This window comes from Eumetopias jubatus, unplaced genomic scaffold (assembly GCF_037043125.1).
Source record: "Eumetopias jubatus isolate StellerSeaLion01/CBP00866 unplaced genomic scaffold, mEumJub1_p1.0 scaffold_11, whole genome shotgun sequence".
NCBI lineage: Eukaryota > Metazoa > Chordata > Mammalia > Carnivora > Otariidae > Eumetopias > Eumetopias jubatus.
In genome coordinates, this window is record NW_028274817.1 from 85,474,923 (window position 1) to 85,497,564 (window position 22,642).

General features: G+C 51.5%; 2 protein-coding genes across 7 annotated transcripts; both read right to left on the reverse strand.

Moving 5' to 3' along the window:
- Positions 1-681: 681 nt before the first annotated feature.
- WDR13 (WD repeat domain 13) lies at positions 682-13,332 on the reverse strand. Of its 3 annotated transcripts, none has more exons than XM_028113374.2 (10): positions 13,260-13,332; positions 7,097-7,176; positions 6,174-6,414; positions 5,223-5,332; positions 4,978-5,108; positions 4,120-4,427; positions 3,121-3,301; positions 2,868-3,009; positions 1,316-1,434; positions 682-946 (listed from the first exon to the last, which is right to left on the reverse strand). In XM_028113374.2, exons 2-10 carry the CDS (start codon positions 7,135-7,137, stop codon positions 762-764), a joined length of 1,458 nt encoding a protein of 485 aa, XP_027969175.1. In that variant the 5' UTR covers positions 7,138-7,176; positions 13,260-13,332; the 3' UTR covers positions 682-761. The 3 variants fall into 3 exon arrangements, with proteins under 3 accessions (XP_027969175.1, XP_027969174.1, XP_027969176.1); XM_028113373.2 differs by lacking the exon at positions 13,260-13,332 and adding an exon at positions 7,520-7,602; XM_028113375.2 differs by lacking the exons at positions 682-946; positions 1,316-1,434; positions 13,260-13,332 and adding an exon at positions 1,442-1,838 and having other exon boundaries at positions 7,097-7,473.
- On the reverse strand, positions 13,274-22,139 carry RBM3 (RNA binding motif protein 3). 4 transcript variants are annotated; one of them, XM_028113381.2, is made up of 7 exons: positions 22,117-22,139; positions 21,481-21,600; positions 21,121-21,227; positions 20,372-20,477; positions 20,182-20,275; positions 19,613-19,695; positions 18,843-19,294 (listed from the first exon to the last, which is right to left on the reverse strand). In XM_028113381.2, the coding sequence occupies exons 2-6, from the start codon at positions 21,581-21,583 to the stop codon at positions 19,638-19,640; spliced, it is 468 nt and encodes a 155-aa protein (XP_027969182.1). In that variant the 5' UTR covers positions 21,584-21,600; positions 22,117-22,139; the 3' UTR covers positions 18,843-19,294; positions 19,613-19,637. The 4 variants fall into 4 exon arrangements, with proteins under 4 accessions (XP_027969181.1, XP_027969182.1, XP_027969179.1 ...); XM_028113380.2 differs by lacking the exons at positions 18,843-19,294; positions 22,117-22,139 and adding an exon at positions 13,274-13,340 and having other exon boundaries at positions 19,613-19,698; XM_028113378.2 differs by lacking the exon at positions 22,117-22,139 and having other exon boundaries at positions 19,617-19,698.
- Positions 22,140-22,642: the final 503 nt, after the last annotated feature.

Sequence of the window (22,642 nt, forward strand, 5' to 3'; positions counted from 1 at the left end):
CTCCGCTCAAGGGGGCAACTCACCTCTCACTCAGAAAAAGCCCAAGTCCTCACTGTGGCCATGAAGCTCTCCAGGACTGGGCCTGTCCGACCTCATCTCCTACCACGCTCTGGTCCAGCCGCACCGGCCTCTTCAACGAGCCTTCTGGCACACTCCAGCCTCAGTGCCTTTGCACTGCCTTTCCTCTCTGCCTAGAATCTTCTCTCCCCCACACTGCAGGTCCCTCTCACTTCACTCAGGTCTCTGTTTCAATGTCCCTGTCAGGTACGTCGTCCCTGATCACTGCACCAAAAAGAGCACAACCTCCCACTCCCGTGCCTCTACCTCCTGTCCTGCCAACCCTGACCTTAGCTGACCTGTGACATATTTTTGTCTATTATCTCCCTGCGATAGACTGCAAGCCCCACGAAGGCAGGCATTTCTGTCAGTTGAGATTATGGCTCTACCCCCAGTACCTAGAACAGTTCCTGGTGCACAGTGGGTGCTCAATAATGTCTGTCCCATGCATGACTGAGCCAAACACTTACGGGGGGGCCCATGACGCGGGAGGCATTCAATGACCGGTTGCTAAGTAAAGAAATCGATGCTGGAATGCACGAATGCGGAAGTGAATCCCAGTCCAACTCGGGGGCTAGAGCCACCCCCTCCCCGAGCCCACCCCCAGGAGACCTGGGAGCCAGCCACAGGCACAACCACAGGAACTTTATTTACAAACACAAGGCTGGAGCGGGAGGCGGGAGGGAAGGCGGACACGGCAGGACCTACTTCTGCTCCCGCCTCCAGACGATGACCATGCCACTGGCGTCGCTGGAAGCCAGCAGGCTCTCGTCGCAGTTGAAGCTGACGTCCAGCACGGGGGCGCTGTGGCCCTGCAGCTTGTTGACGGCGGCCTTGGCTGCCCGCTCCACATCGAAGAAGTGCACGCACATGTCCTCGCTGCCGGTCACTGCCCGGGGGAGAGAGACAGAGGGGCCTCGGGAGGTGTTGCCGGAAGCAGCGGGGGGAGGGGGGGCCCGGGTGTGGGGAGGTCTGGGAGGGACGGTCCCTGAACCTGGGTCACCTAGCTGTTTTAGTCCCGCGTCCAGAGTGTGAGGTCTCTGAGCTGTTTGGGGGGTGGGGAGGCTGTGTCTCATGTTAGGAGGTTTCTGGACTCTTGGGGGTCTTTGTTCAAAGTGGGAGGCTGTTGGGGTGTGGGAGTTCTCGAGGCCCATGAAGTCTGGGCACCAGGGGGCTGTGCTGTCCGAGCCGGATCAGGACCAGCCCCGCTCCCTGCCCCTCCCCAAGCCACCCAGACCCCCCACTCTGCGGGACTCACCCACACAGGCCCCCTGGCGGAAGGACATGAGGGGGCAGAAGATGCTGCGCACGGGGTGTGAGCTCTGCTCAATGGGGAAGCTTCTCTTCAGCTGCAGCGTCCCCTCGTTGTCCACCACCCTGAGGGAAGGACGAGAGCGGGCTGGGGCGTCGCCTCAGCTCCAGACGGCAATGAATGGGGGGCGGGCTGGTCTGTGTCCCCACCCCGGCGCCCGAGTTCTTTTCAAGGTTCACAAAGTCTGGTTCTGAGACGACTGCGTATACCTATCAAGCACGGGCTGGTGTGTGCGTTCATGACAGTTTGGAAGCTACCTGTTGATGGAAACGGGGAGCCTCTGCAGCGTGACTCACTAGTTTCTCTTTCTAGGGGTCTCTTAGAGATCCTGGTGGTAAAACGGGCACAAGGGGGGGAAAGGGCCGACCAAACTGGACGCGCCTGTAATGCGGAAAGTGACGAGCTGTTCAAAAGAACGACTGAGCCAACAGCACTGCAGGGGACGTGGGAGCAGTTCAACAGGCGCCGTCTGGTGAGGAAAGCGAGACATGGGAAAGGATGGAGAAGGAGCCTGCTTCCGTGAGACAATGACCCTCCCTCCGACGTGTGGGGGCGGGTGCGCACGCCTCGGGTTGCAGGGGAGAGAACAAAATGTAGGAAGGAACATACAGAGTTGCTGGCCGAGGTGGCAGGAAGGAGGAGGAAAGAAGGGAGAGGATTCGGGGGGGAGGTAGCCCCACATCTGCGAGTACGCCTAAATTAAAAATTACACATATGTCTATGTGCGTGTGTGATTTTTTTTTTTTTTTAAAGAGTAGAAAAACAAAATAGTAGAATAGAAAGCATCCTGTCGGGCAGTGGTTTTCAGGCCTGGCTGGACATCACTTGGGGAACTTTTCAATATACCAAGGTGCGCAGTCCCGTCGCAGGGCTTCATTGGCCTGGAGCGGGGCCTGGCCATGATCTTGTGAAACCCTTCAGGTCATTCCAGCATGCAGCCCAGACTGAAAACTGCATTTGGGTAACATGTCATAGGTGAGTGGGGACAGTAAATTCCTCCATTTAAAAACACCAGAAAAGGGAAAAAAAAAAAAAAAGGAAGGAAGGATAGATGGAAGGAAGGAAGGAAGGACAGATGGATGGATGGAAGGAAGGAAGGAAGGACCACTGCTCCAAGAAGGCCCTAGTCTATGTTATGCCTCAGGTTGCTCATCTGTAGAATGGGCATGATCACAGCCCCCTCCTCACAGTGCTGTTCTGAGGATTAAGTGGAGTGCTCTGTACGAGGTGCTTCCACGGGGCCTGGTAGCAGCCCTTTCTATGTAACCATCAGCTACTCCTGTCACCCATCAGCTACTCCTGTCACCACCCCTCCCACTGATACCCAGCACTATCATAAGGAGACCCGACTTCCCTGCTCACTCAAATTAACCTGATGGAGGAGACCGGCCCTGAGGCCCTACAGGTTTTCCTCTGACGAGGAGCCAGGGCTGCCATCCCAGTCTGATGGAGGCGGCGGGCCCTGCCTCTCCAGGCGGCCCGGACAGGGAAGACCCACCTATAGAGCAGCAGCTTGTTGAGGCAAGCATTGATGAGCAGCGAGGGGTCCCGGGCCTCGCGGCTGACCCAGGAGCGGGCGGAGATGCTGGTCACAGGGCTCCCCTCATGCACCACCAGACGCTTGGCTTTGGTCAGTTTCCCTGGAACGACAGGGGGAGAGGAGGCAAAATAAGCGGGGAGGGGCGGGGGGGGGCTGTGTGCTGGGACGGTGGCAGCGCCAAAACCCAGATGCAGGCCTGGGGCCTGCCTACCTGTGGCCATGTCGAAGAGGAAGGAGAAAACACTGCCACGGTCATCGCCTGCCCAGAGCAGCCGGCCAGGGGCATCGAAGGACAGAGCGAGGACCCGGCCCGTCAGCTTGCTGGAGCCACCCTTCACTTTCTTGCCCGTGGAGATGTTCATGACGTGCACGTTGTGCTTGGCATTCCCCACCTGTGGGCGAGACCGGTGCACCATCATCCTGCTCTCAGCCAGTCCCTCCTTAGGTCTGACCATAATGGAGCTGCTATCGATGGAACTGGCGGGCTCCTACTAGAGTCTAACCCTGGTGGCGGGGGGGGGGCTGTGGCGGGTAGACTGGGAGGTGACCGAGGCCTGCGATCCTTTAGAGCCAGCCCCTCTTGCCATCTAACCAGGACGGCCAGCTGCCCCTTAGCCAGCACCCCCCATGACAGGCAAACCACAGGGCCATCCTAGGCTGGTAATGACAGCTGGTCTCCTTCCTGCCTGGTCCCTGCCAGACGCTTGACTATACTGGGGCCGGTGCTGCAGCAGGAGGGATCCCAGAGCACAGGCTCACTCAGCCAGTCCCCTCTCTCCCGCTCAGGGCCAGGCCAGATTTTCACTTCTTTCCCCCGCCCTCCGACTCTCCATCCTGGGGCCGGACCACAGTGGAGCTGTGCCACTGGGATGAGCCAAGCCTTCCGACTAAGTCATCCTGCCTGGCGACCAGCAGCCCCTGGGGTTGGAAGACGGCAGCACTGCTGTTGATGCGACCCAAGGGGTACCAGAGCCGGGACCCTGCCTCCTGACCAGTCCCCCCCGTGGAGTCTGTCACAGCAAGCCCCCCCCCCACCCCACCAAGCACGGTGTCCCTGTTCTGACCCGTTTCCCTCTGAGTCTGACCACAGGAAGACCGTGGTGAGGGACTAGAGGGGAGCCCCCCCACCCCACCCCTATACTGACTCCCTGGGACAGCTCTCCTGGCCCAGCAGCCCTGCCCTCGGCGAGCGGGCACCCCGGAGCCTGACCACAGTGAGGTTGTTGTTGACCGGCTGGAAGGTGCAGCAGAGCAGTTCGGCGCCGTCGGGGTCAGGAATCTCCCGGATGCAGCGGCCATCCTCAGAGGCCCAGATGCGCATGGTGGCATCGAGCGAGGTGGACACGAGGATGTCGTTGGAGAGGGACCAGGCGAAGTCGGAGACGCCGCGGGTGTGGCCCCGCAGCACGCGGAGCACCGTGGGCGGGGCGGGCACCAGTTGGCAGAGGGAGATGCTGCCGTCGAGAGAGCAGCAGGCCAGGCGGTGCCGGTCGTCGTTGGCGAAGCGCACCCTTGGGACTGCAATGCCAAGAAGCCATCGGTGCAACTCGGCACGCTCACCGGGCGCTTTCATTTATAAGAGGCTTTGCCGCGGGGGCTGGGGGCTGGGACCCAGTGCACCAAGCACAGGGGCCTGCGCCAAGGGCTTTCCTTGGCTGAGAACGGGAGTGAGAACCCGAGAAGGCCCTCTGCCAAAAGCTCCCTAAATTGTAGCCAGCGCTTTACAATTACCAACATCTTGGCGGTTTGCAAAACCTGCGCTGCCTGTTGTAAGGGGATTTCTCTGTAGCGAAGGCTCTGAACCCTTCCAAGCAACTCACGACCCCAGAAGCCTCCTGTCAAGCCCTCTTTTGAGCTGCCGAGCCCTTTTACGATAGCCCAGGTACTTGAGATCTTGCAGACCGCTTTACTTTGCGGAGGGCTTGTGGGCTTGGGGAAAGGTTTAGGGATGGCAACTCCTCCTTCGGAGGTGGGCCAGAGACTCTGCGTTCCAGGAAAGGACACGCTGAGTAGCTGTCACAGTTTAGGCAAATGAGTGGTGAGGGGACCCGCTAACCTGCTGGCTTACCTGCCTCATCCACGTGCTGGTCGAAAACATGGTACATGCCCGCAAAGGCGTAGTTCTCACTCAGCGACGTATCCCCAGCCATGGCTCGACTTGCTTCTGCCACTGATGTGGGCACCACACTGCCAGGGGGCCTGGGCCCCAACAGGAGTGGGGGGCAGGTAACATGAGGTAGGTACTAGCATTCAGGCCCCCACGGCCCCTCTCCCCCTTACAAGTCCCCGGCTCACAGCCGCCCCTGTGCATACCTGTCCTCATAGACAGCACGGTTCATCTGTGCCTGTAGCTGGTAGGAGCCTCGGCTGACGGAACGGCGGTGCCCACGGGCCCCCAGGGCCCGAGGATCATCCTCAAAGTCCTGCAAACAGAGGGTCAGGGTGGGCACATCTTGAAAATAGTCCTCCAGAACCTGTGAGGTCTGGAGTCTTCAAAACATACCCAGAACCAGGGGTGCCTGGGTGGCTCAGTCGGTTGAGCGACTGCCTTCGGCTCAGGTCATGATCCTGGAATCCCAGGATCACGCCCCACATCGGGCTCCCTACTCAGCGGGGAGTCTGCTTCTCCCTCTGACCCGCCCCCCTCATGCTCTCTTTCTCAAGTAAATAAATAAAAACTTAAAAAAATATATATACCCAGAACCCGATCCTTCCTCACCCTACCCACCACCACCACCATGGCCTGGACTACTGCCGTAGTTTCTGCACTAGCTCCCCACTCGGCTGATAATCAATAAACGTTCTGTGGAGAAAGAACAGACACTTTCCCCCTGAAAACCACTCAGCACCGTCTCTTGCTTCATTGCAGTCTCAGCTCAACTGTCACCTCCTCGGAGAGGCCTTTCCTGATCATCCCCATCAGACATAACTTCCCTCTGCCCCCACGAGTCTCATTTTATCCCAAGTCTGCTTTACTTTTCCATCTTAGGACTCCTCGCTATAAGCCGTGTTAATTATTGACTTATTTATCTGGTTTCGCTTGTCTATTGACCTATTTATCTTGTTTACTGCCTATTTATCAACCTGTTCATCTTGTCTGTTGTCCGTTTATTGACTTAGCATATATTATCTCTTTCTGCCCCCTGCTTATCCTAAGAGCCTGGCACAGTGCCTTGCACATTAACAGGTGCCCGACAAGTCTGCTGAGTGAATGTATATGCAGGCAGGTGGCGTGCGTGGCAGGCAGTGTGGGGAGGAGCTCACCTCCATGCGGTCTAGGGTAGTTCGGCTGCTGCGAACGATGCTGTTGCTATAGGCACGGGCACTGCCTGGCTCGGAGAGGGGCCCGTAACGCTGGCCCAACAGCTGCCCACGCAGCCTCAGGTACTGCCGACGCAGTGCTGGGGGGTGCCCAGCCTTGGCATTCTCCCGCAGCAGCTGGCTGCGCCGTCGGATGTACTGTGTCCGAAACTGTGGAAACGTTGGTGTGCGGTACGCGTTGTACCTATGATGGCGGGAGGCAGGGTGGGCAGCAGGCACAGGATAGAGGGAATCAATCAGCTCAGGGGATGAGGAAAGAGAGTGAGGTGTGTGGCAGTGAGGGGTCAGGATGGCAAGTGATCAGCAGTGGTGATTGGGGTCCCTCTGGTGCTGTGATGAGGGTGGGTCTACAGTAATAAAAGGCATGGCGATGAGATCACTGTGGGGACAATGGAGGCCGTCTGCAGCTTTGCGGTTGTTGGTATGAGGTGTCAGTGTAGACAATAGTAGGGCTCAGGGTGACATGGTGATGAGGGTCAGTGTGGGGCAATGGTGGAAGTCAGTATGGGATGGTGATGGGGTCAGATTGGGGAAGTGATGATGGTAAGAGAAGTCTGCGGAGGGGGGGGCAATGGTGGGGAATAGGATGTCACCAGCCTGAGCTCCATCACCCCCTCCCAAAGGCTCTGACAGCACAGCCTCTTTGCGCATGCCCAGATCTGGCTGCATTTTCCCAGCATGCTCTTTAGGACCCTCTTGCCAGCCCGTCTCTGCAGGTAAGCCCCCACACCCTGCTGCTGCGCATGCTCACCTCCGGCATGCCCACGCAGCCGCATAAGGCAAGTTCTCCGCCCAGCCTCACTTATCTCCATTGCGCATGCACCACAGTAACTTCCGCTCCCATGGGCTTCGACCCCACGCCTCACCTCGCGTCTACTGCTAAGACCTGCTGCCACACCGCGGCCATTCCCCGGCCTCCTCTTCTGGCGTGTCCCCCCGCGGGAGCCTGCAGGACAAGGGCCTGGAATGTCAGCGTTTCAAGTGAAGGGATTTAATTTCTCCCCTTCCGCCAGGCGATCGTTGCCGTAGACACCGAGTCCCTCGACGCCGGGACGTCGCGAAATACCACCCGGCAGCTAGCATGTTCATCACCCCAGCCCTGCCCTTCCCGGGCAGTTCCCGGAAGACACAACAGCGATTCAGATCTGATCCCGCCCCTCCCCGGTCACCATAGCGACGCCCCTCCTCCCGTCTAGCAATCCTTCTTGGCATTCCCCATCCATCTTGTTCCCCCCGCCCTCCGCCTTCCCTTCTCGGGTTCAAGAGCAGGACCCGGGATCAGAGACCACCTCCGGGGCTGCCTCCGGCTCTTGAGGCCCCCGGGGCGGCCCTGAGACCAGTGTCGCCCTTTCCTTCTCTCTGCTCCCTCTCTCAGGCTCCAGGCAAGATGGCCGCCTGCTGCCAGGAAGAGCTGCCAAGCACAGAGCGAATGGATAGGAACCCTTCCCAGGGCGTGGGAGAACCACGCAAGCGCGCTATGGGAGAGTAGCTTCCGGCACAGGATGGAGGCTCCACCCCTTAAGTTCTACCCACCCCCAGTCCCTAATGGCATTTTTTGTATACACAAGAATAATATCCAAGGGCCAGAGAGACAGGGAAGAGTATGCGAATCACTAAAAATTAAGAAATACGACTTTCTTTTGAAACCGTGGAATAAACTGATTCTTAGGAGCACAATCTTGGCCAAGCAAGATCTGAAGCATAGGAGGGACCCCATCATCACTGCCGATCCGATCGCTTGCCATAGCATCAAAAATAATCACATATGCAGAGGCTCCTAGGCTGTTCTCCAGTTCTTTTTTTTTTTAAAGATTTTATTTATTTATTTGAGAGAGAGAGGAGAGACAGTGAGAGAGTACAGGCAGGGAGGAGGAGAAGGGGGCTCCCCCAAGGAGCCCGACCCGGGGCTCCATCCCAGGACCCTGGGATCATGACCCCAGCCGAAGGCGGTCGCTTACCCGACTGAGCCACCCAGGCGCCCCTGTTCTCCAGTTCTTAAAGTGATTGACAGGCCTCCATACAACCCTGGGATGAGAAGAGTCTGTTTTGTGATGGGGGTGTGTGTGTGTGGGGGGGGTTGGAGGGTCCCAGGAAGCTTGGTCTGGGCGTGAGTCTCGAAAAGCAGAAGACATTAAGGAGGCACAACAGGCTTTGGATCCCAAGAGGCCATTGGAACCATCCTTACTTCAACTCTAACAGGAAGTTGCAACTCTTAACTATTCATCTTTTTTTTTTAAGATTTTATTTATTTATTTGACAGAGAGAGAAACAGCGAGAGAAGGAACACAGCAGGGGGAGTGGGAGAGGGAGAAGCAGACCTCCCGCCGAGTAGGGAGCCCGATGTGGTGTTCAATCCCAGGACCCCGGGATCATGACCTGAGCCGCGGGCAGATGCCCAGCAACTGAGCCACTCAGGCACCCCTCATCTCTTTTTTTAAAGTAATCTACATCCAATGTGGGGCTCAAACTTATTTCCTTGAGATCAAGAGTTGCATGCTCTACCAAATGAGCCGGCCAGGTGCCCCTCTAACTATTCATCTTAATGTGGTCAGGCATTAACAGAACTTACAAAATTGAGATACGAAAGTTTAGTAGCTTCCTATTGGATCTTAACATTCATTAACTGCCACAATTCTCAAAACTTTTTTTCACACTTTATTTTATAACATACAATAATCTGAACAGTTTTAAAGCCACTTGAAATGAGGAGACACATCCAAAACATGTATTGCGCTTTGTGTGTTTTAACAAAAATAGACCACTCTGTTTCGTATCGACAGAGCACCTCCCTTGTCCGTGTAACTAAGCTGTGGGTGTCTTTTTAAAAAGATTTTATTTATTTGACAGAGAGAGAGAGAGAGAGCGAGAGCGCAGGAACACAAGCAGGGGGAGTGGGAGAAGGAGAAGCAGGCTTCCCGCTGAGCAGGGAGCCCGATGCGGGGCTCGATCCCAGGACCCTGGGATCATGACCTGAGCCGAAGGCAGACGCTTAACTAATATAAAGTATATTAAATTTTTTTTAATGATTGTATTTGTTAATTTGACAGAGATAGCACAAGCAGGGGGAGCAGCAGGCAGAGGGAGATGGAGAAGCAGGCTCCCGGCTGAGCAGAGAGCCCAACGTGGGGCTCAATCCCAGGACCCTGGGATCATGACTCAAGCTGAAGGCAGACACTCAACTGACTGAGCCACTCAGGGGCCCCTATGGGTGTGTTTTTAAATATCTTCTGTTTGATGATTGCTAAAGAATAAACTGTTTGCACAAACGTGTAACCATGAACATTTATTGGATATGCTGGACACATGGTGATTTACATGTATTAATCCATTTAATCCTAATAACTGAATGTTGTGGGTTCCCTTACTACCCCCATTTTACAGATGAAGAAAGCTGAAGCCCAGGGAGTTCAAGGGTGACATTTTATTGAACTGGTCTCCTATTTGTGACCAGCATCGGGTTTATTTTCAAGTATTTTTCTTGCCATAAAGAATGCTATGACCAATGAAGCCTTTCCCATTCACACCTTGACCCTCCCTGGATGGGGCCCCACCCCTTCATACCACCACTCAGCTTCCAAAAAACATGGTGGGGAAAAAAAGTACAGGAAAGTCAGGGATGCCAGTGAGACTTACCCTCTTAAACTGCTGCAATTGATTTTTTTTGTTGTTGTTTTTACAATATTCTGTATGTTAAAATTTCAAAAATTATTTTAAAATTTCACCCCTGTAATGCTAGACTAGATAAACCTAATGACAGGGTTGATGTAATGAGCTAATGCATAGAAAGTGTTCACAACACCTGTTGCGTGAATGTTTGCTGTTTTTCTGAGAAGTACTACAGTACTTTTAAGAAGGCAGTATAACTTGGCCACTTCTGTAGGCTCTGCCAAATAGGAACTATGATCTTGGGAAAATCACTTAATCCCTTTGTGACTGAGTCTCATCTGAAAAAAAAAAAAAGCTTCATAAGGTTATAAGGAGGACTAAATGAGTTAATACTTGTAAAGCTTAGACGAGCATCTGGAGAAGAGAAAATACCCACTAAAGGTTATCTACTGTCAGCTGTTTTAAGAACTTTTCCCAGTAACAGATCCATCTGTCAGAGGTAGTTATGGTGCAGAAATAATGTGAATTAACAACCACAGCCACCTCTTGCATTTGTTGTGTTTTGCATTTTTTTCTAAAATATTTACACACTCTCACTGGATTAAAAAAGGTGTTTTGAACAAGTTGGTGACAGAAGGCACTTTCAGTTTGCTGGGAGCTTGGCGAGAAAGTTGCAGAATTTATCTGCAAGAATGGCAGCAGGTCAGTGGGTAGGGACAGGAGGGTCTCAGGTCTGGGGATATCAAGTCATCAGAGGCAGCTCGTGGAGGCTGGGAATGACCTTGGTTGCAAACATGTCATCTAGAGAAAAAAGCTGAAGCCCATGGGGGAACCACAAGTCCTACTCACTCTAACAGGACCTGGGCTATTTTACTGTCAGACTGATGGTTAAGGTTAAGGGTCCTAGCCAGATGACAGAAAAGATGGTAAGCGAGAGCTCTTTGAAGGTAACACCACATCACAATAGCGACTCGAGTCGTGGCAGAAACAGTCAGGGGCTATGTTTTTCCTGGACTCTTCCTTCCTTCATGTGCCTCTTGCCCATTCGGCACCCCCTAATTTAGAAATGCAAAGGCAAGCACTGGACCACACTAGCTGTGCCCACTTTCCATTACTAAGACAGGCTGACACCAAGCCTGAAGTTGGGCCCCATCCTCAGGAACAAAAAGCAGTGTAATTTGAGGGAAAGCCTGGGTGGCTTGGGGTGACAAGGGTATGCTGAGAATCAAGACCAAAGAGCAAAATGGGAGACATGGAGCTGAGGTGTAAGTGGAGTGTAGAGTTCTTATTCACTTATATTACCCCCGAAGTTTCTTCCTGAATGGGACAAGTGGGGGTTGGGACATAAGGTCGTAACTGAAATCTTACCATTTCCTGATGGGAAAACATTTGCTTCTGAAGCCACAGTTCTCCTAATCTCCAAAGTCTTTTTTTTTTTTTTTTAAGATTTTATCTATTTATTTGACACAGGGAGAGAGAGACAGCGAGAGAGGGAACACAAGCAGGGGGAGTGGGAGTGGGAGAAGCAGGGAGCCTGATGTGGGGCTTGATCCCAGGACGCTGGGATCAAGACCTGAGCCACCCAGGCGCCCCCTAATCTTTAAGTCCTAATGGTAATAACTCTCCATAGCCTGAATCAGAAACAAGATTCCTGCAGTTGGGAGAAGCCTCAAGACCACTTGAGCAGCCCCCAGCAAGCTGAAACAGAGAGCCAGCCTTCCAACCAGTATTTATTTGTCAAGCCCCTACTAGGTGCCAGGCACTGGGAAAACAGTCGTAACTGAAACAAACAGTTCCTGCTCTCACGGAGCTGCCACTGTAACTGGAAAGATAAACAGTAAGATCATATAAGAAATTGGTACTTACTATCATTAAAATAGAAGTTTGGTTAGTGTTGCTGAGCTGTGGGGGAAGGGAGGAGGGATGAGAAAGAAATTTAAGTTGGAACCTGAATGAAAAGGGGCCAGATACACACAGCTCTGGATGCTGAGTGTGTGGTTAAGGCCAATGAAGCTGGTCAGGGAGTGACTCAGAGAGGGGGATGAAATCACTTCACAGGGCAGGACTGGGGTTGCTCTGCTCCTAAGATCTCAATTCCATTTACTCAGTGAAGGATTTGGGGCCAGATTGTGGCCCTGGGAAAGACTGGACCCTGGGTTTGGTACCTCATTCCCCAGCAGTACAGCCCTTGATTCTTCACATTTTTTTCTGCTAATACACTGAACTACATCTCACTGCTCTTCGAATATTAAGGCGCCCTTGCTTTCCTGAGATCAGCCTTGCCTGGTCCTCCTGTGATCAGCCTGAATTTACCAGGCTCTTACTACATCCGTCTTCTGCGACTGTCACAAACCACCCTAGTGAGGTAGGTGTGACACTTAGCCCCGCTGTGAAGATGAGGAAAGTGAGCCCTGGAGGGGTTTACCACCCATGGTCACAGAAGCAAAAGACATTAGAACTAGCATTTGGACTCAGGCTGGAAGTGGAACTAGACTCATTTTCTTACCCTGGACACCAGAAACCACCAAGCCCTGGTAACCAGCCAGCAGCGTTGACAATAGTGCTCCATCCCTCTCTTCTCTACACATCCCCAGCACCGAGTCTCAGATCCATTTCCCCTCCTGTCTTTTGACCTTCTGCACTGGCAGGTCCACCCCGAAATTCACAATGGCTCCCAGCTGCGGTGAGGAGTTCTCGGGCCTCCTCTCAACTTCACCCCCTTGTTGCTCTTACTCAATCCAGTTAGGTTCCAGCCATGCTGGGTTTCTCGCACATCCTTTGAAAGCTGCACAAACTGTTCTTGGGCTCTGGAACGCTCTCTCCCATGCGCTCTCAGCAAACACTTCTGCTCATCCTACTAATCACAAGTGCTCTGTGCCAGGCACTGTCCTAAGCACTTCACGGACATGGAAAACCTTTAATCCTCACAGCAACCCTATGAAATGGGTTACTATTATGCCACATCAGAGATGGGGAAATGGAGGGAAAGGGCTGAAGTGACCTGCCCAAAGCCGGTCAGTAAGCGCTGGGGCTGGATTTGTACCCAGGCCACCTGGCTCTGGGAATCCTTGCTCTTAACCACTACCATTTGACCCGTCAGCAAGTCCCGTCAGTCCCACCTTCAGCACGCATCCAGAATGCAACCTCTCCTCTTCATGTCCACTGCCACCACCGCCTCAACCACCCTAAGCCCTCCCTGTCGGCTCTCACAGCAGCCAGAGGGTCCTGCTACAACCCAAGGCAGCCCTCAGCCCTCCTCTGTTCACGCCCGTCCTGCCTCCACCTCTCAGAGAAAAGCCCACAGTCCTCCCTGTGGCCAGTGAGGCCTCATAGGACTAGGCCCCTGTCACGTCTCCAAGCTCGCCTCCTGCCACCCTGACCTTCTTGCTGTTCCTCATGCACACCAAACAAGCTCCCACCTACCTCGGGGCCTTTGCACTTGCTTGCTTTTCCTTCTGCCTCCAATTCTCTGCCAGACAGCAAGGCAAGGTTAGGCTGACGGATCTGGTCAGGAAGGAAAAGAGCCCTCATTCGATCGAGAGGTTTCTTACTTACAGTGAAAGCAGGACCAGCCACAGATGCCAGCCCATGTCCCACATTCTGGGTAACACCAAAATGAAAGGGGCCGGATTACTGCAGCACGGATGGCAGCACACCCCGTTGCCAAGGAGCTAATGCCATGCTATGCAGTTCTACAGCCGTAGGTCAGGGGAGGAAAGGGACAGAAAGCCTCATACCTGACCAGATCCATGGGTGATGCAAAACTGCCTCACGACAGCCTCTTTGGTAGACAAGGAGTGAGAATTGGCCTCACAGCAGTTCCTCACTAGCCTCTTGTGCTCTGTGTTCTGAGGATCCCAGGGTGTTCTGCCCATACCTAGATCAGCCTGCCCACGTGGTCTGTGGGGACGTGCAAGGCAGCCAGAGTGCCATGGCAGAACCATTCCTCTGCACCAGATATCCTCCTTGCTTGCTCTCCCCAGCTATCACTAACTTCAAGACTCTGTTGAAAGACCACCTCCCGAGTAGTCTTCCCTAACCAGCTTGCATAAAATAGCACATCCATCACTCTCCACAACCCCACCCAGCTTTAGTTCTTGTCACTCCCTAACATTATGTTACACACCAATTTAGTACTTTACTGTCTTTAGACCCCACCATGACATGACTCCTGAGGGAAAGAAATGTTGTATCCATTGCTGTCCCTACAATTATGTCACACATAACAAATGCTAACATTTGGGACGCCTGGATGAAATCTTAAAAAAAACAAATGCTACCATTTATTGACCACATGAAACTACCACTGTTCCAGGTGTTTCCCATATTTTAACTCATTTAATGGGCTACTGCCTTTATTATCCCCCTTTTTATAGGCCAGGAGAGAGGTGTTAAGGGGTCCTGGGTATGGAGGTTGGAAGGCAGGACCTCCAGTGCCGGGCAAAGGGTAGTCCTTCTGCCTGGAAAAGCCAGAGGGGCCCTGAGATCTGTGATGGGGGCAGAGAAGCAGGATGGGATTCTAGGGCCAGTATCTGGAAAATAAGTGTCAGATGCCAAGAAAGAGAAGCTAGCATTTATAGGACGGGGTTTCTTGAGGCCTTTGGAGTAGAAATGCCTGTGACTATGCAGAGGCCTTTGGGGGACAGGGTAAGCTAGCAGAAGATAGCTGACGGCTACCCACCTCCCATGCCAATGCTGAGGTCTGACAAACCACACCCCTCACACTTTTGTTATAGAAAATCTCGAACTTACAAGAGTGTTGATATAATGAACTTTCATGTATCTATCACAGAGATTCAACAATTATAAACACAAAGCATTTTTTCAAAATGCAGGCTTCACAAGCATTTGAGAGGTTTGGGCCAGCTGTTTTGTTAAGGTACAATGAAGTGGGGGCGCCTGGATGCCTCAGTTGGTTAAGCATCTGCCTTAGGCTCAGGTCATTATCTCCAAGTCCTGGGATCGAGTCCCACATCCCTCAGTGGAGAGCCTGCTTCTCCCTCTGCCTGCCACGCCCCTGCTTGTGCTCTGTCAAGTAAATAAAAATTTAAAAAAAAATAGTTTATTTTATTCATTTGAGAGAGAGAGAGAGAACAAGCGAGCACAAGCAGGGGGAAAGGCAGAGGGAGAGGGAGAAGCAGACTCCCTGCTGACCTGAGAGCCCGATATGGGCTCGATCCCAGGACCTGAAGATCATGACCTGAGCCGAAGGCAGACACTTAACCATCTGAGCCACCCAGGAGCCCCTAGTAAATAAAATCTTAAAAAAAAAAAAGATAAAACGAAGTAGGAAACACCAGGGCACTTTGCCCATTTCATTCATTAAGCCTTTCTTCCACTTACATAGACAAATGGGTGGACTGGACTCCAGTGAAGAAAAATCTACCTGTTACCATGGATTACAATCATAAGGGTTAAAAACAGAGACTGCAAATCTTGTGCTGACAACTATTAAGAACTAGAAAAAGCAAAGCAAAATTCCAAAGATGAGTTTTACTTAAAGGAAGCTTAAAATTGAGTTAAAAAAATTTGACTCGACATTGTACTAGGAACGTTTATACAGAATGCCACTGTCCTTGACAATTTAGAAGCCTTAACTTTCTTTTGTGCGTTCTCTGTATGTTAAGACCACCCATTAGGATCTGGGGCAGCTTGCCATAACCACTTTTTTGCAGTAGCTCTGGGGTGTTGGCTGGCTTAGTCGGAAGAGCATGTGACTGTCTGAGGTTGTGAGTTTGAGCCCCACGATGGGTGTAGTGATTACTTAAAAAAAGAAACTTAAGGGGCACCTGGGTGGCTCAGATGGTTAAGCGTCTGCCTTCAACTCAGGTCATGATCTCCAGGTCCTGGGATCGAGCCCCATGTTGGGCTCCCAGCTTCACTGGGAGTCTGCTTCTCCCTCTCCCTCTGCCTCCCCCCCTGCTTATGTGCACACTCTAACGAATGAGTAAGACCTTTAAAAAAAATAAACTTAAAAAGATTATGAAAAGCTCCATGTCAGGTCTTGTACCCAATTTGAAAAAACCGTTTCCAGTTTCTCATATCTTTATGCACTCTGAATTATAAAGGATCACGGCCTTGGGGCGCCTGGGTGGCTCAGTTGGTTAAGCGACTGCCTTCGGCTCAGGTCATGATCCTGGAGTCCCGGGATCGAGTCCCGCATCGGGCTCCCTGCTCAGCAGTGAGTCTGCTTCTCCCTCGGAACCCTCCCCCCTCTCATGCTCGCTCTCTCTCTCATTCTCTCTCAAATAAATAAATAAAATCTTAAAAAAAAAAGTTTAAAAAAAAAAAAAAAGGATCACGGCCTTTAAGTTAGCCGGCGGGCAGCAGAAGAAAGCAGCTGGGCAGGGACAGGTTTTGTCCTGAGAAGCTGTCGTGGAACACTGGCTACTGATCATTACCCAATATGCCTTCTTACATACCTTCAGTATTCACAGCAGCTTATTTTGAAAAGCTTATTCCAAGTTTCCTACACCCCCAAATCCAGGAGTGTGTGGGGCAAGGGTATGGGTGTACTATCAGTAATTTGCCATGTCCTAAAACGTCCATCTGGTGGGTACTATTATTCCCATTTTACACATTGAACCGGAGGCAGAGAAATGAAACTGTGAAGCAGGATGTATAATCTGTGTTTTCAACCCACATGGGGTGGGAGGGGTTAGGCCCTTGGATTTATTCTTGAAATGGGCAGGGGGTGGGGTGTCTTAAAGGTTTGGGTCAAAGTTTTTGGTCTAGGCAAGATCCAGGGCTTGAAAATACAAGTATTTGCAGACCAGGGATCTGGTCTTCGCAGGCCTTGGGACAGAGGTTCTTTAGGAACCTCTGCATGGAGTTCCTGGTCTCCGTGGGTTAAGAGACGAGCATGCACACTAGTGAAATTCTGGTCAAACTGAAGCAGAGGACAAGTATTTTAAGGGGGCTTTGACTCCCATATCTGAAAATTTTGATTCAGCAATTGCAGTGAGAAGATCCTCTAAGCCTTTTTTTAAAGCAAATAATCAGCAAGAGACTGGGCCTTTCTGGGCTGGATTACAAGGGATCTTCTATATTTAAGTAGGCTCTATGCCCAATGTGGGGCTTGAACTCACAACCGGGAGAATCAAGGATCACACGCTCTACCAACTGAGCCAGCCAGGCACCCCTACAACGCACCTAACATCAGGAGAGCAGAGCAGGTGTAGAACACTGTGGTCTTCATTGACATCACTTAGGGATCACTTTGTTGCAGGAACTCTGCAGCTGATTATGGAATCTTGCCTCAAGCCACACCAAGGGTGAGGGCATTTCACTTCTCAACAGGCAGGGAGCAGGTACCCCCCACCATGGCCTACTTGCAGCGTGGTAATGGTGCTCCTCCTGCCAGGCCCCACTGCCTTGGCTCCCCAAAGGCCCAGCACAGAGGGCCTCCTCAAAGTACCCAATACCTAACCAGTCGTGATAGCCACAATGCCTCTTTTCCTGGGCCAGTGAGAAGTTGTTAAAAGTTCTCTAGTCTCTACCCACCTGCCAAAGCAGATGTATGATTACTTGGGTGGAAGGGTCCTTGCAGCCTGCCCCAACTAGCTGGGACTGGGGAGGTAGGCTTCTAACACTGGGACTCTTCAAAAACAGGAACCTATAGTTTCAGTCAGTTCAGGAAACCGTAAAAACACCACAGACTGGGTGGCTTATCAATTTCTCAGTTCTGGAGGCTGAAGTCTATCAGGGTGCTAGTGTAGCTGAGCTCTGGTGAGTGCTTTCCCAGACTACCAACTTCTGGTATCCTCATGTGGCTGAGAACAGAAGGGGGAAGTTTTCTTGTTGACTCATGAGGGCACCACCCTTCATGACCTTATCTAATCCTCATCACCCCCGCCCCCCCCCAAGGACCTCACCTCCTAATACCATCATATTGGGGTTTCAATACTGGACTTTTGAGGGAACACCTTGAGTTAACATGCTCCATGAGGAAGTAAGGCCGTTTAAAATGTCCTGCAACTGGCGATCTGGTGGTACTTGACTTTTCCATCAACTAGGTGGAAGCCACTGACACAACTGATTAGATCTAAATTCCAAAAGGAGGGACAAAGCTAATAGGACTCCACTGCAACCACCAGGACCAGGACCAAAGAGAGTAGCAGTAGGACTGAGGAACGAAGACCAGCTACACGTGCAAAAGCAGGCCCAACCATTACCACTACCCTACCACCAAAGACCCTCATAGCACCAAAGACTGAATCCCTATGACTAAGATATTTGCTAACTATTCTCAATGACTGTACATGCCTATTAAATGTACTTAACCCTCAAAAAATGCAAAATGCCCATGAGGCTGAGGCGCACAGGTTAAGTGTCCTACCCAAGGTCAAATATAGCTGGAGAGCAGCAGAGACTTTGTTTGAATCCTGGAATCTGAATCCAGAGCTCTTAGAACCTTGTTTTCAAACCAGGATTCTTCCATGTTCCTCAAAGGGGAGTTTAGTACACTTCCTCCACCTCCCAACGTTTCAGAGTCAGAAGAAACTGGAAATGCTGTTTATGACAGAATTTAACTTCCACCAGGTGCTTGAATTCTCAGAACAATCCTGCAAAGGGCACCCACTGATGCTCTGAGAAGCTGGGGAAGACTCAACCCCAAGCGGTCGAATTCCCAAGCTGACACTGATCAAAACAATGGGACCAAGAGGCCATCTCAGGAAACTCAATTCCAGCAAGAGTATTTATTTCCTCTGTAACCCCTACCACCCCCACATTTCACTTATACCCAAATGCAACCAAACTTTGAGCTGGAGAGGTCTACTCTTATGGCAACTGCTGCCTACCCCCAACTACTTTCCTAAAAGTCTCCCCCCTTTCTTGATCTTCCATTTTTAGTTTGAAAACTGGGTTGAGCAAGGAAAAAACACGTATCAGTTGTTTTCATGTTTCAACTTTTTAATCAGCTCCGTGGACATCCTAAAATGCTAAATGAGACACAACAGAATATTTTTTCTTCCAGTACTAAAAAAAGGACATTCACAGTGAGTATTTTAAGAAATTTCTGTATACTTAGGGTGGTGACCTTGAATAAAAAAACCCACCTCTAATTACTTTGATTTCTTGTACTTGCATTTGGAAATTTCTTCCTAATCATGATAAACATTGTATACAGGCTTTTAAATGCCTATTTTTTTAAAAGCAGTCTGAACAAACATTTTTTGCCATGATCAGTAATCCTGAGAGTCCAAACTGAAAAACTGGTGAAAGGAAAAAATACCCAGACTCTACAAATGTCCAAGGATTAGTATTTAAAAGGGAGAAAATTTTAGAAAACACATGGAGCTTTCTAAAAGGTCTTTGTGACAAGCTACCTTGGGAGCTCAGTTCAAAAATAGAAGTTGATGTACTAAAACAGATGTGTCAGTGCAGCTCCAAAAATCTTTATAAATACAGCCATTTGGAAGGATGATCCTGGACCAGAAGTTTTATTCCTTGTGTATCTGAGAACAGTAAGAAGGGGGAGAATTGTAATGTTGGGAAGGCAGAGGCACACATGCTCACCTCCCAGGGTTGATAAGGATTGCTGAGCAATGCCGCTTCATCTCCTCCATGCCCAGCAAGAGATTACAAGGGAGACAAGTTTTTAGACATCCCCTCCCAACAGCAGACTAGCTCTGACAGGCACCTGAGAGCAAAGGAGGCCTAGGAATGGTGTCAGGTGGGCCAGGTGAACTAAGTGCAGGCAGGAGGAAAGGTTGAGTGGAACATGACAGGGCTGGTGGACAGAGGTCCGCTCAGTGGCAACATCTAAGCCTCACCTACATTAGGTGCACATGCCTCATCTCAGTTGTCGTAATTGTCTCTGTAATTTCCTCCTGAGTAGCGGTCATAACCACCCTGGCTTCTGGGAGAAAACAGACACAGCAGTTAGCACAGATATATCCTAGACACCTTAGTATTAACAACCATACGCACGCACACACACACAAAAAAAAGCCATACGCATTTACACATCCTATCATGTTCTGTATGTTATTATACGTACTTTAACGTGTAAAACATGTATCAAACATGCAGTACAGAAATCACGTAATTACATGACATGTAACTCACATACAGCACATTAAACACTAACAATATAAACATAAAACCAACTCGACATGATAAACATGTTATTACCATCTACCATATTACAACTTCATTAACTTACAATTTACTAGTGCATTATACAGAACTCAAAACGTACTGAGTGACATACTTAAAGTTCCATTATAATTTATAAAAGCTAACACTAACACCAAAATGAGATATGTATGAACTCTTAGGCAGCTGAGCTCTTAAAAAGAAAGCAGCACCACCAGAGTACCCCAATCCCTTGGCTACCCACCTGCCACCATAGTCTCTGGACCTTCCATATCCATACCCATATCCTCCAGGTCGACTGTCATATCTGCCACTCCCATAGCCCTGGTCCCCACCACCTACAGCAAATTAAGAAAAAGTTTATAGGCAGCTGTCCAGATGTAAGTCACTAATAAGCCACTTTCCCCCATATCCAAACTTACCACTACACTTACCTCTAGAGTAGCTGCGACCACGCCCATGGGCCCCAAAGGCACCCCCTCTAGTTCCCCTGGCCGACTTGCCTGCGTGATCCACACGGATCTGGCGACCATCCAGAGACTACGTGTGGGGAGACACAAGGAGGATGGGTTAGTGGTCAAACAGGGCAGTAGTAAGGGAAGAATGGGTAGGGCAGGTGGGCAAAAGAGCCCAGAAACTGCTGCTGGGCACCAGGTTCTGGGTGCCACGTTCGAGAACAAGCTCCTTTGACCAGAATGGTTTTATCAGGAGCTATAGAATCCCACAAAATGACCTAAATCCACCGTGTTCCCCCTGCTACTACTTACATCTTGACTGAACTCAGGCTGAGTTCTCCTCCCCACTCCTATAAGCTGCCCCACTATTAGGGCTAGATAGACACCTCTCTTGGTTTGAGACTTCAGAGTCCATCCCAGAAGACTCACGAGGTCCTCTCCGGGCCAGGCCCGCAGGTCTGCAGACTCTACTACCTAAGCCCAGGGCAGGTCAACCATCCACAGGTGGCTTCTCGGCCTCATGCAGGACCAGTCGTCGCCTCCCAGGCAGCCCGGCTCTGTCTGCCGCTGCCCTCCACCCCCTAGAACAGAAGGCAGTCATGCTCCTGTGAGTGGGCACTGCGGGGTTTGGTGGCCGCGCTGCCCCTAGCAGACACAGAGGGAAAAACAGAAAGAATGGTGGAAGTGGCAGATGGGGGCAGGGCCCCTATGTAGGTAGGAGACCTCACCTCTCCATTCATGGCTCTCATTGCATCTGAGGCATGCTCTGGATTGGTGAAGGTGATGAAACCAAAACCCCGGGATCGCTGAGTCTCCCGGTCCTTGACAACGACCACTGGATAAAAGAGAGAATGTGGGTAAGAAGAACATAAGCGACAAAGGGTGTCAGATAGAGGACGGACCCCCTCCCACCAATCCTCAATTGAAAAGTTACGGGGTTCTCGTAAGACTACACCTTAGACCTAGGAACAGAAAAAGGAATATGTGAAAGCCTAGGGTCCTGATTTTTCTCCTTCCATTTCTTGAAACGTAAGGGCCCCAGACTTTCACCAATACCCAGCTCATCATACATCTGGCCCATGTCTCACCCTCGGAAATAGGACCGAAACTGCTGAAGTGGTCTTCCAGAGCCTGCTCATCGGTGTTGAAGTTGAGCCCTCCCACGAAAAGCTTCCCTTCTTCAGAAGACATGGCAGCGAATTCGAGGACTGCTGAGAGAGTACGAAAAGGGGTGGGAGAAACCGTGGAGATGAGAGAAAAAAGCAGGAACAAGAAAGGATTAAGAAATGAAGACCACAGAAAGAAAGAAACGAAGAGGCGACTGCAGACCAAAAAGAAAAGCAGAAAAGGCGGGAATTGGAGGTGCCGCATCAGGGAGGCAGCCATTTGGGGGCGACCTTCGCGCATGCCCATATCATCATCACCACCACGCCCGTCATTTTGTGCCGCTGCGCAAGTCCAGAACACCCTCGCGTTCTCTCTGCTCCCGCAGAGTAAGATGGCGGCGGTCACGTGGGGGGGGGGAAGGGCGCCCGCAAATCTCGGCTGTCGCGCGGTCACTCCCGCCACCGACGTCGCCAGTCCTTCCCAGCATTCCTCGCACTCAGATATAAGGCGCCAGCCTCCCACCAACAGAAAAGTGTCACCTCTCAGCACGGGACCCGCCCACTCGGGAGAAGCCCAAGCCTACGTGTCAGAAGCCGCTGTTCTCCCCACTCGCGCACCTAGCTCCTGGCCGGCGCGGCGCACATCAGTGAGGCGAGAAGCAGCCGGTTCCCAAGACATGTGCTGCTTACCTGCAAATTAAGCAAAAAGACCAGAAGAGCTACGGTCGAGGAGCGCAGAGACTGGGAAGATTGCCGCGCGGGAAGACGCTTGATAAAGCGTACGTAGCGTACACGTCACGAAACGTCCCCCCCGCGCGCACCAGCGTTCATGCTTATTGGCTGAAGCCAGCAAGGGGGTGGGAGGAAGGGACGGCAGAGGAAACGGACCAATAAGCTCAGCATGCTTCCGGGAATGGAGGCGAGCCTTGTGCGGTTGGTGCACCCTGGGGTCGTCTACGTTCGCTGGCCCAACCATCTTCTCACTTATGCGCACGAACCTTTTCGCTCTCACGCCCCTTTCCGGCCCTGACATCACCCCGCCATCCTTGACGTCATATTCCCCCGTTGGTTCTGGCGTCTTCCTCACCGTCTCAGGCATTTTCCTGTAGGTCCCCAAGACGTAATTACTGCAACCTCCTTCACC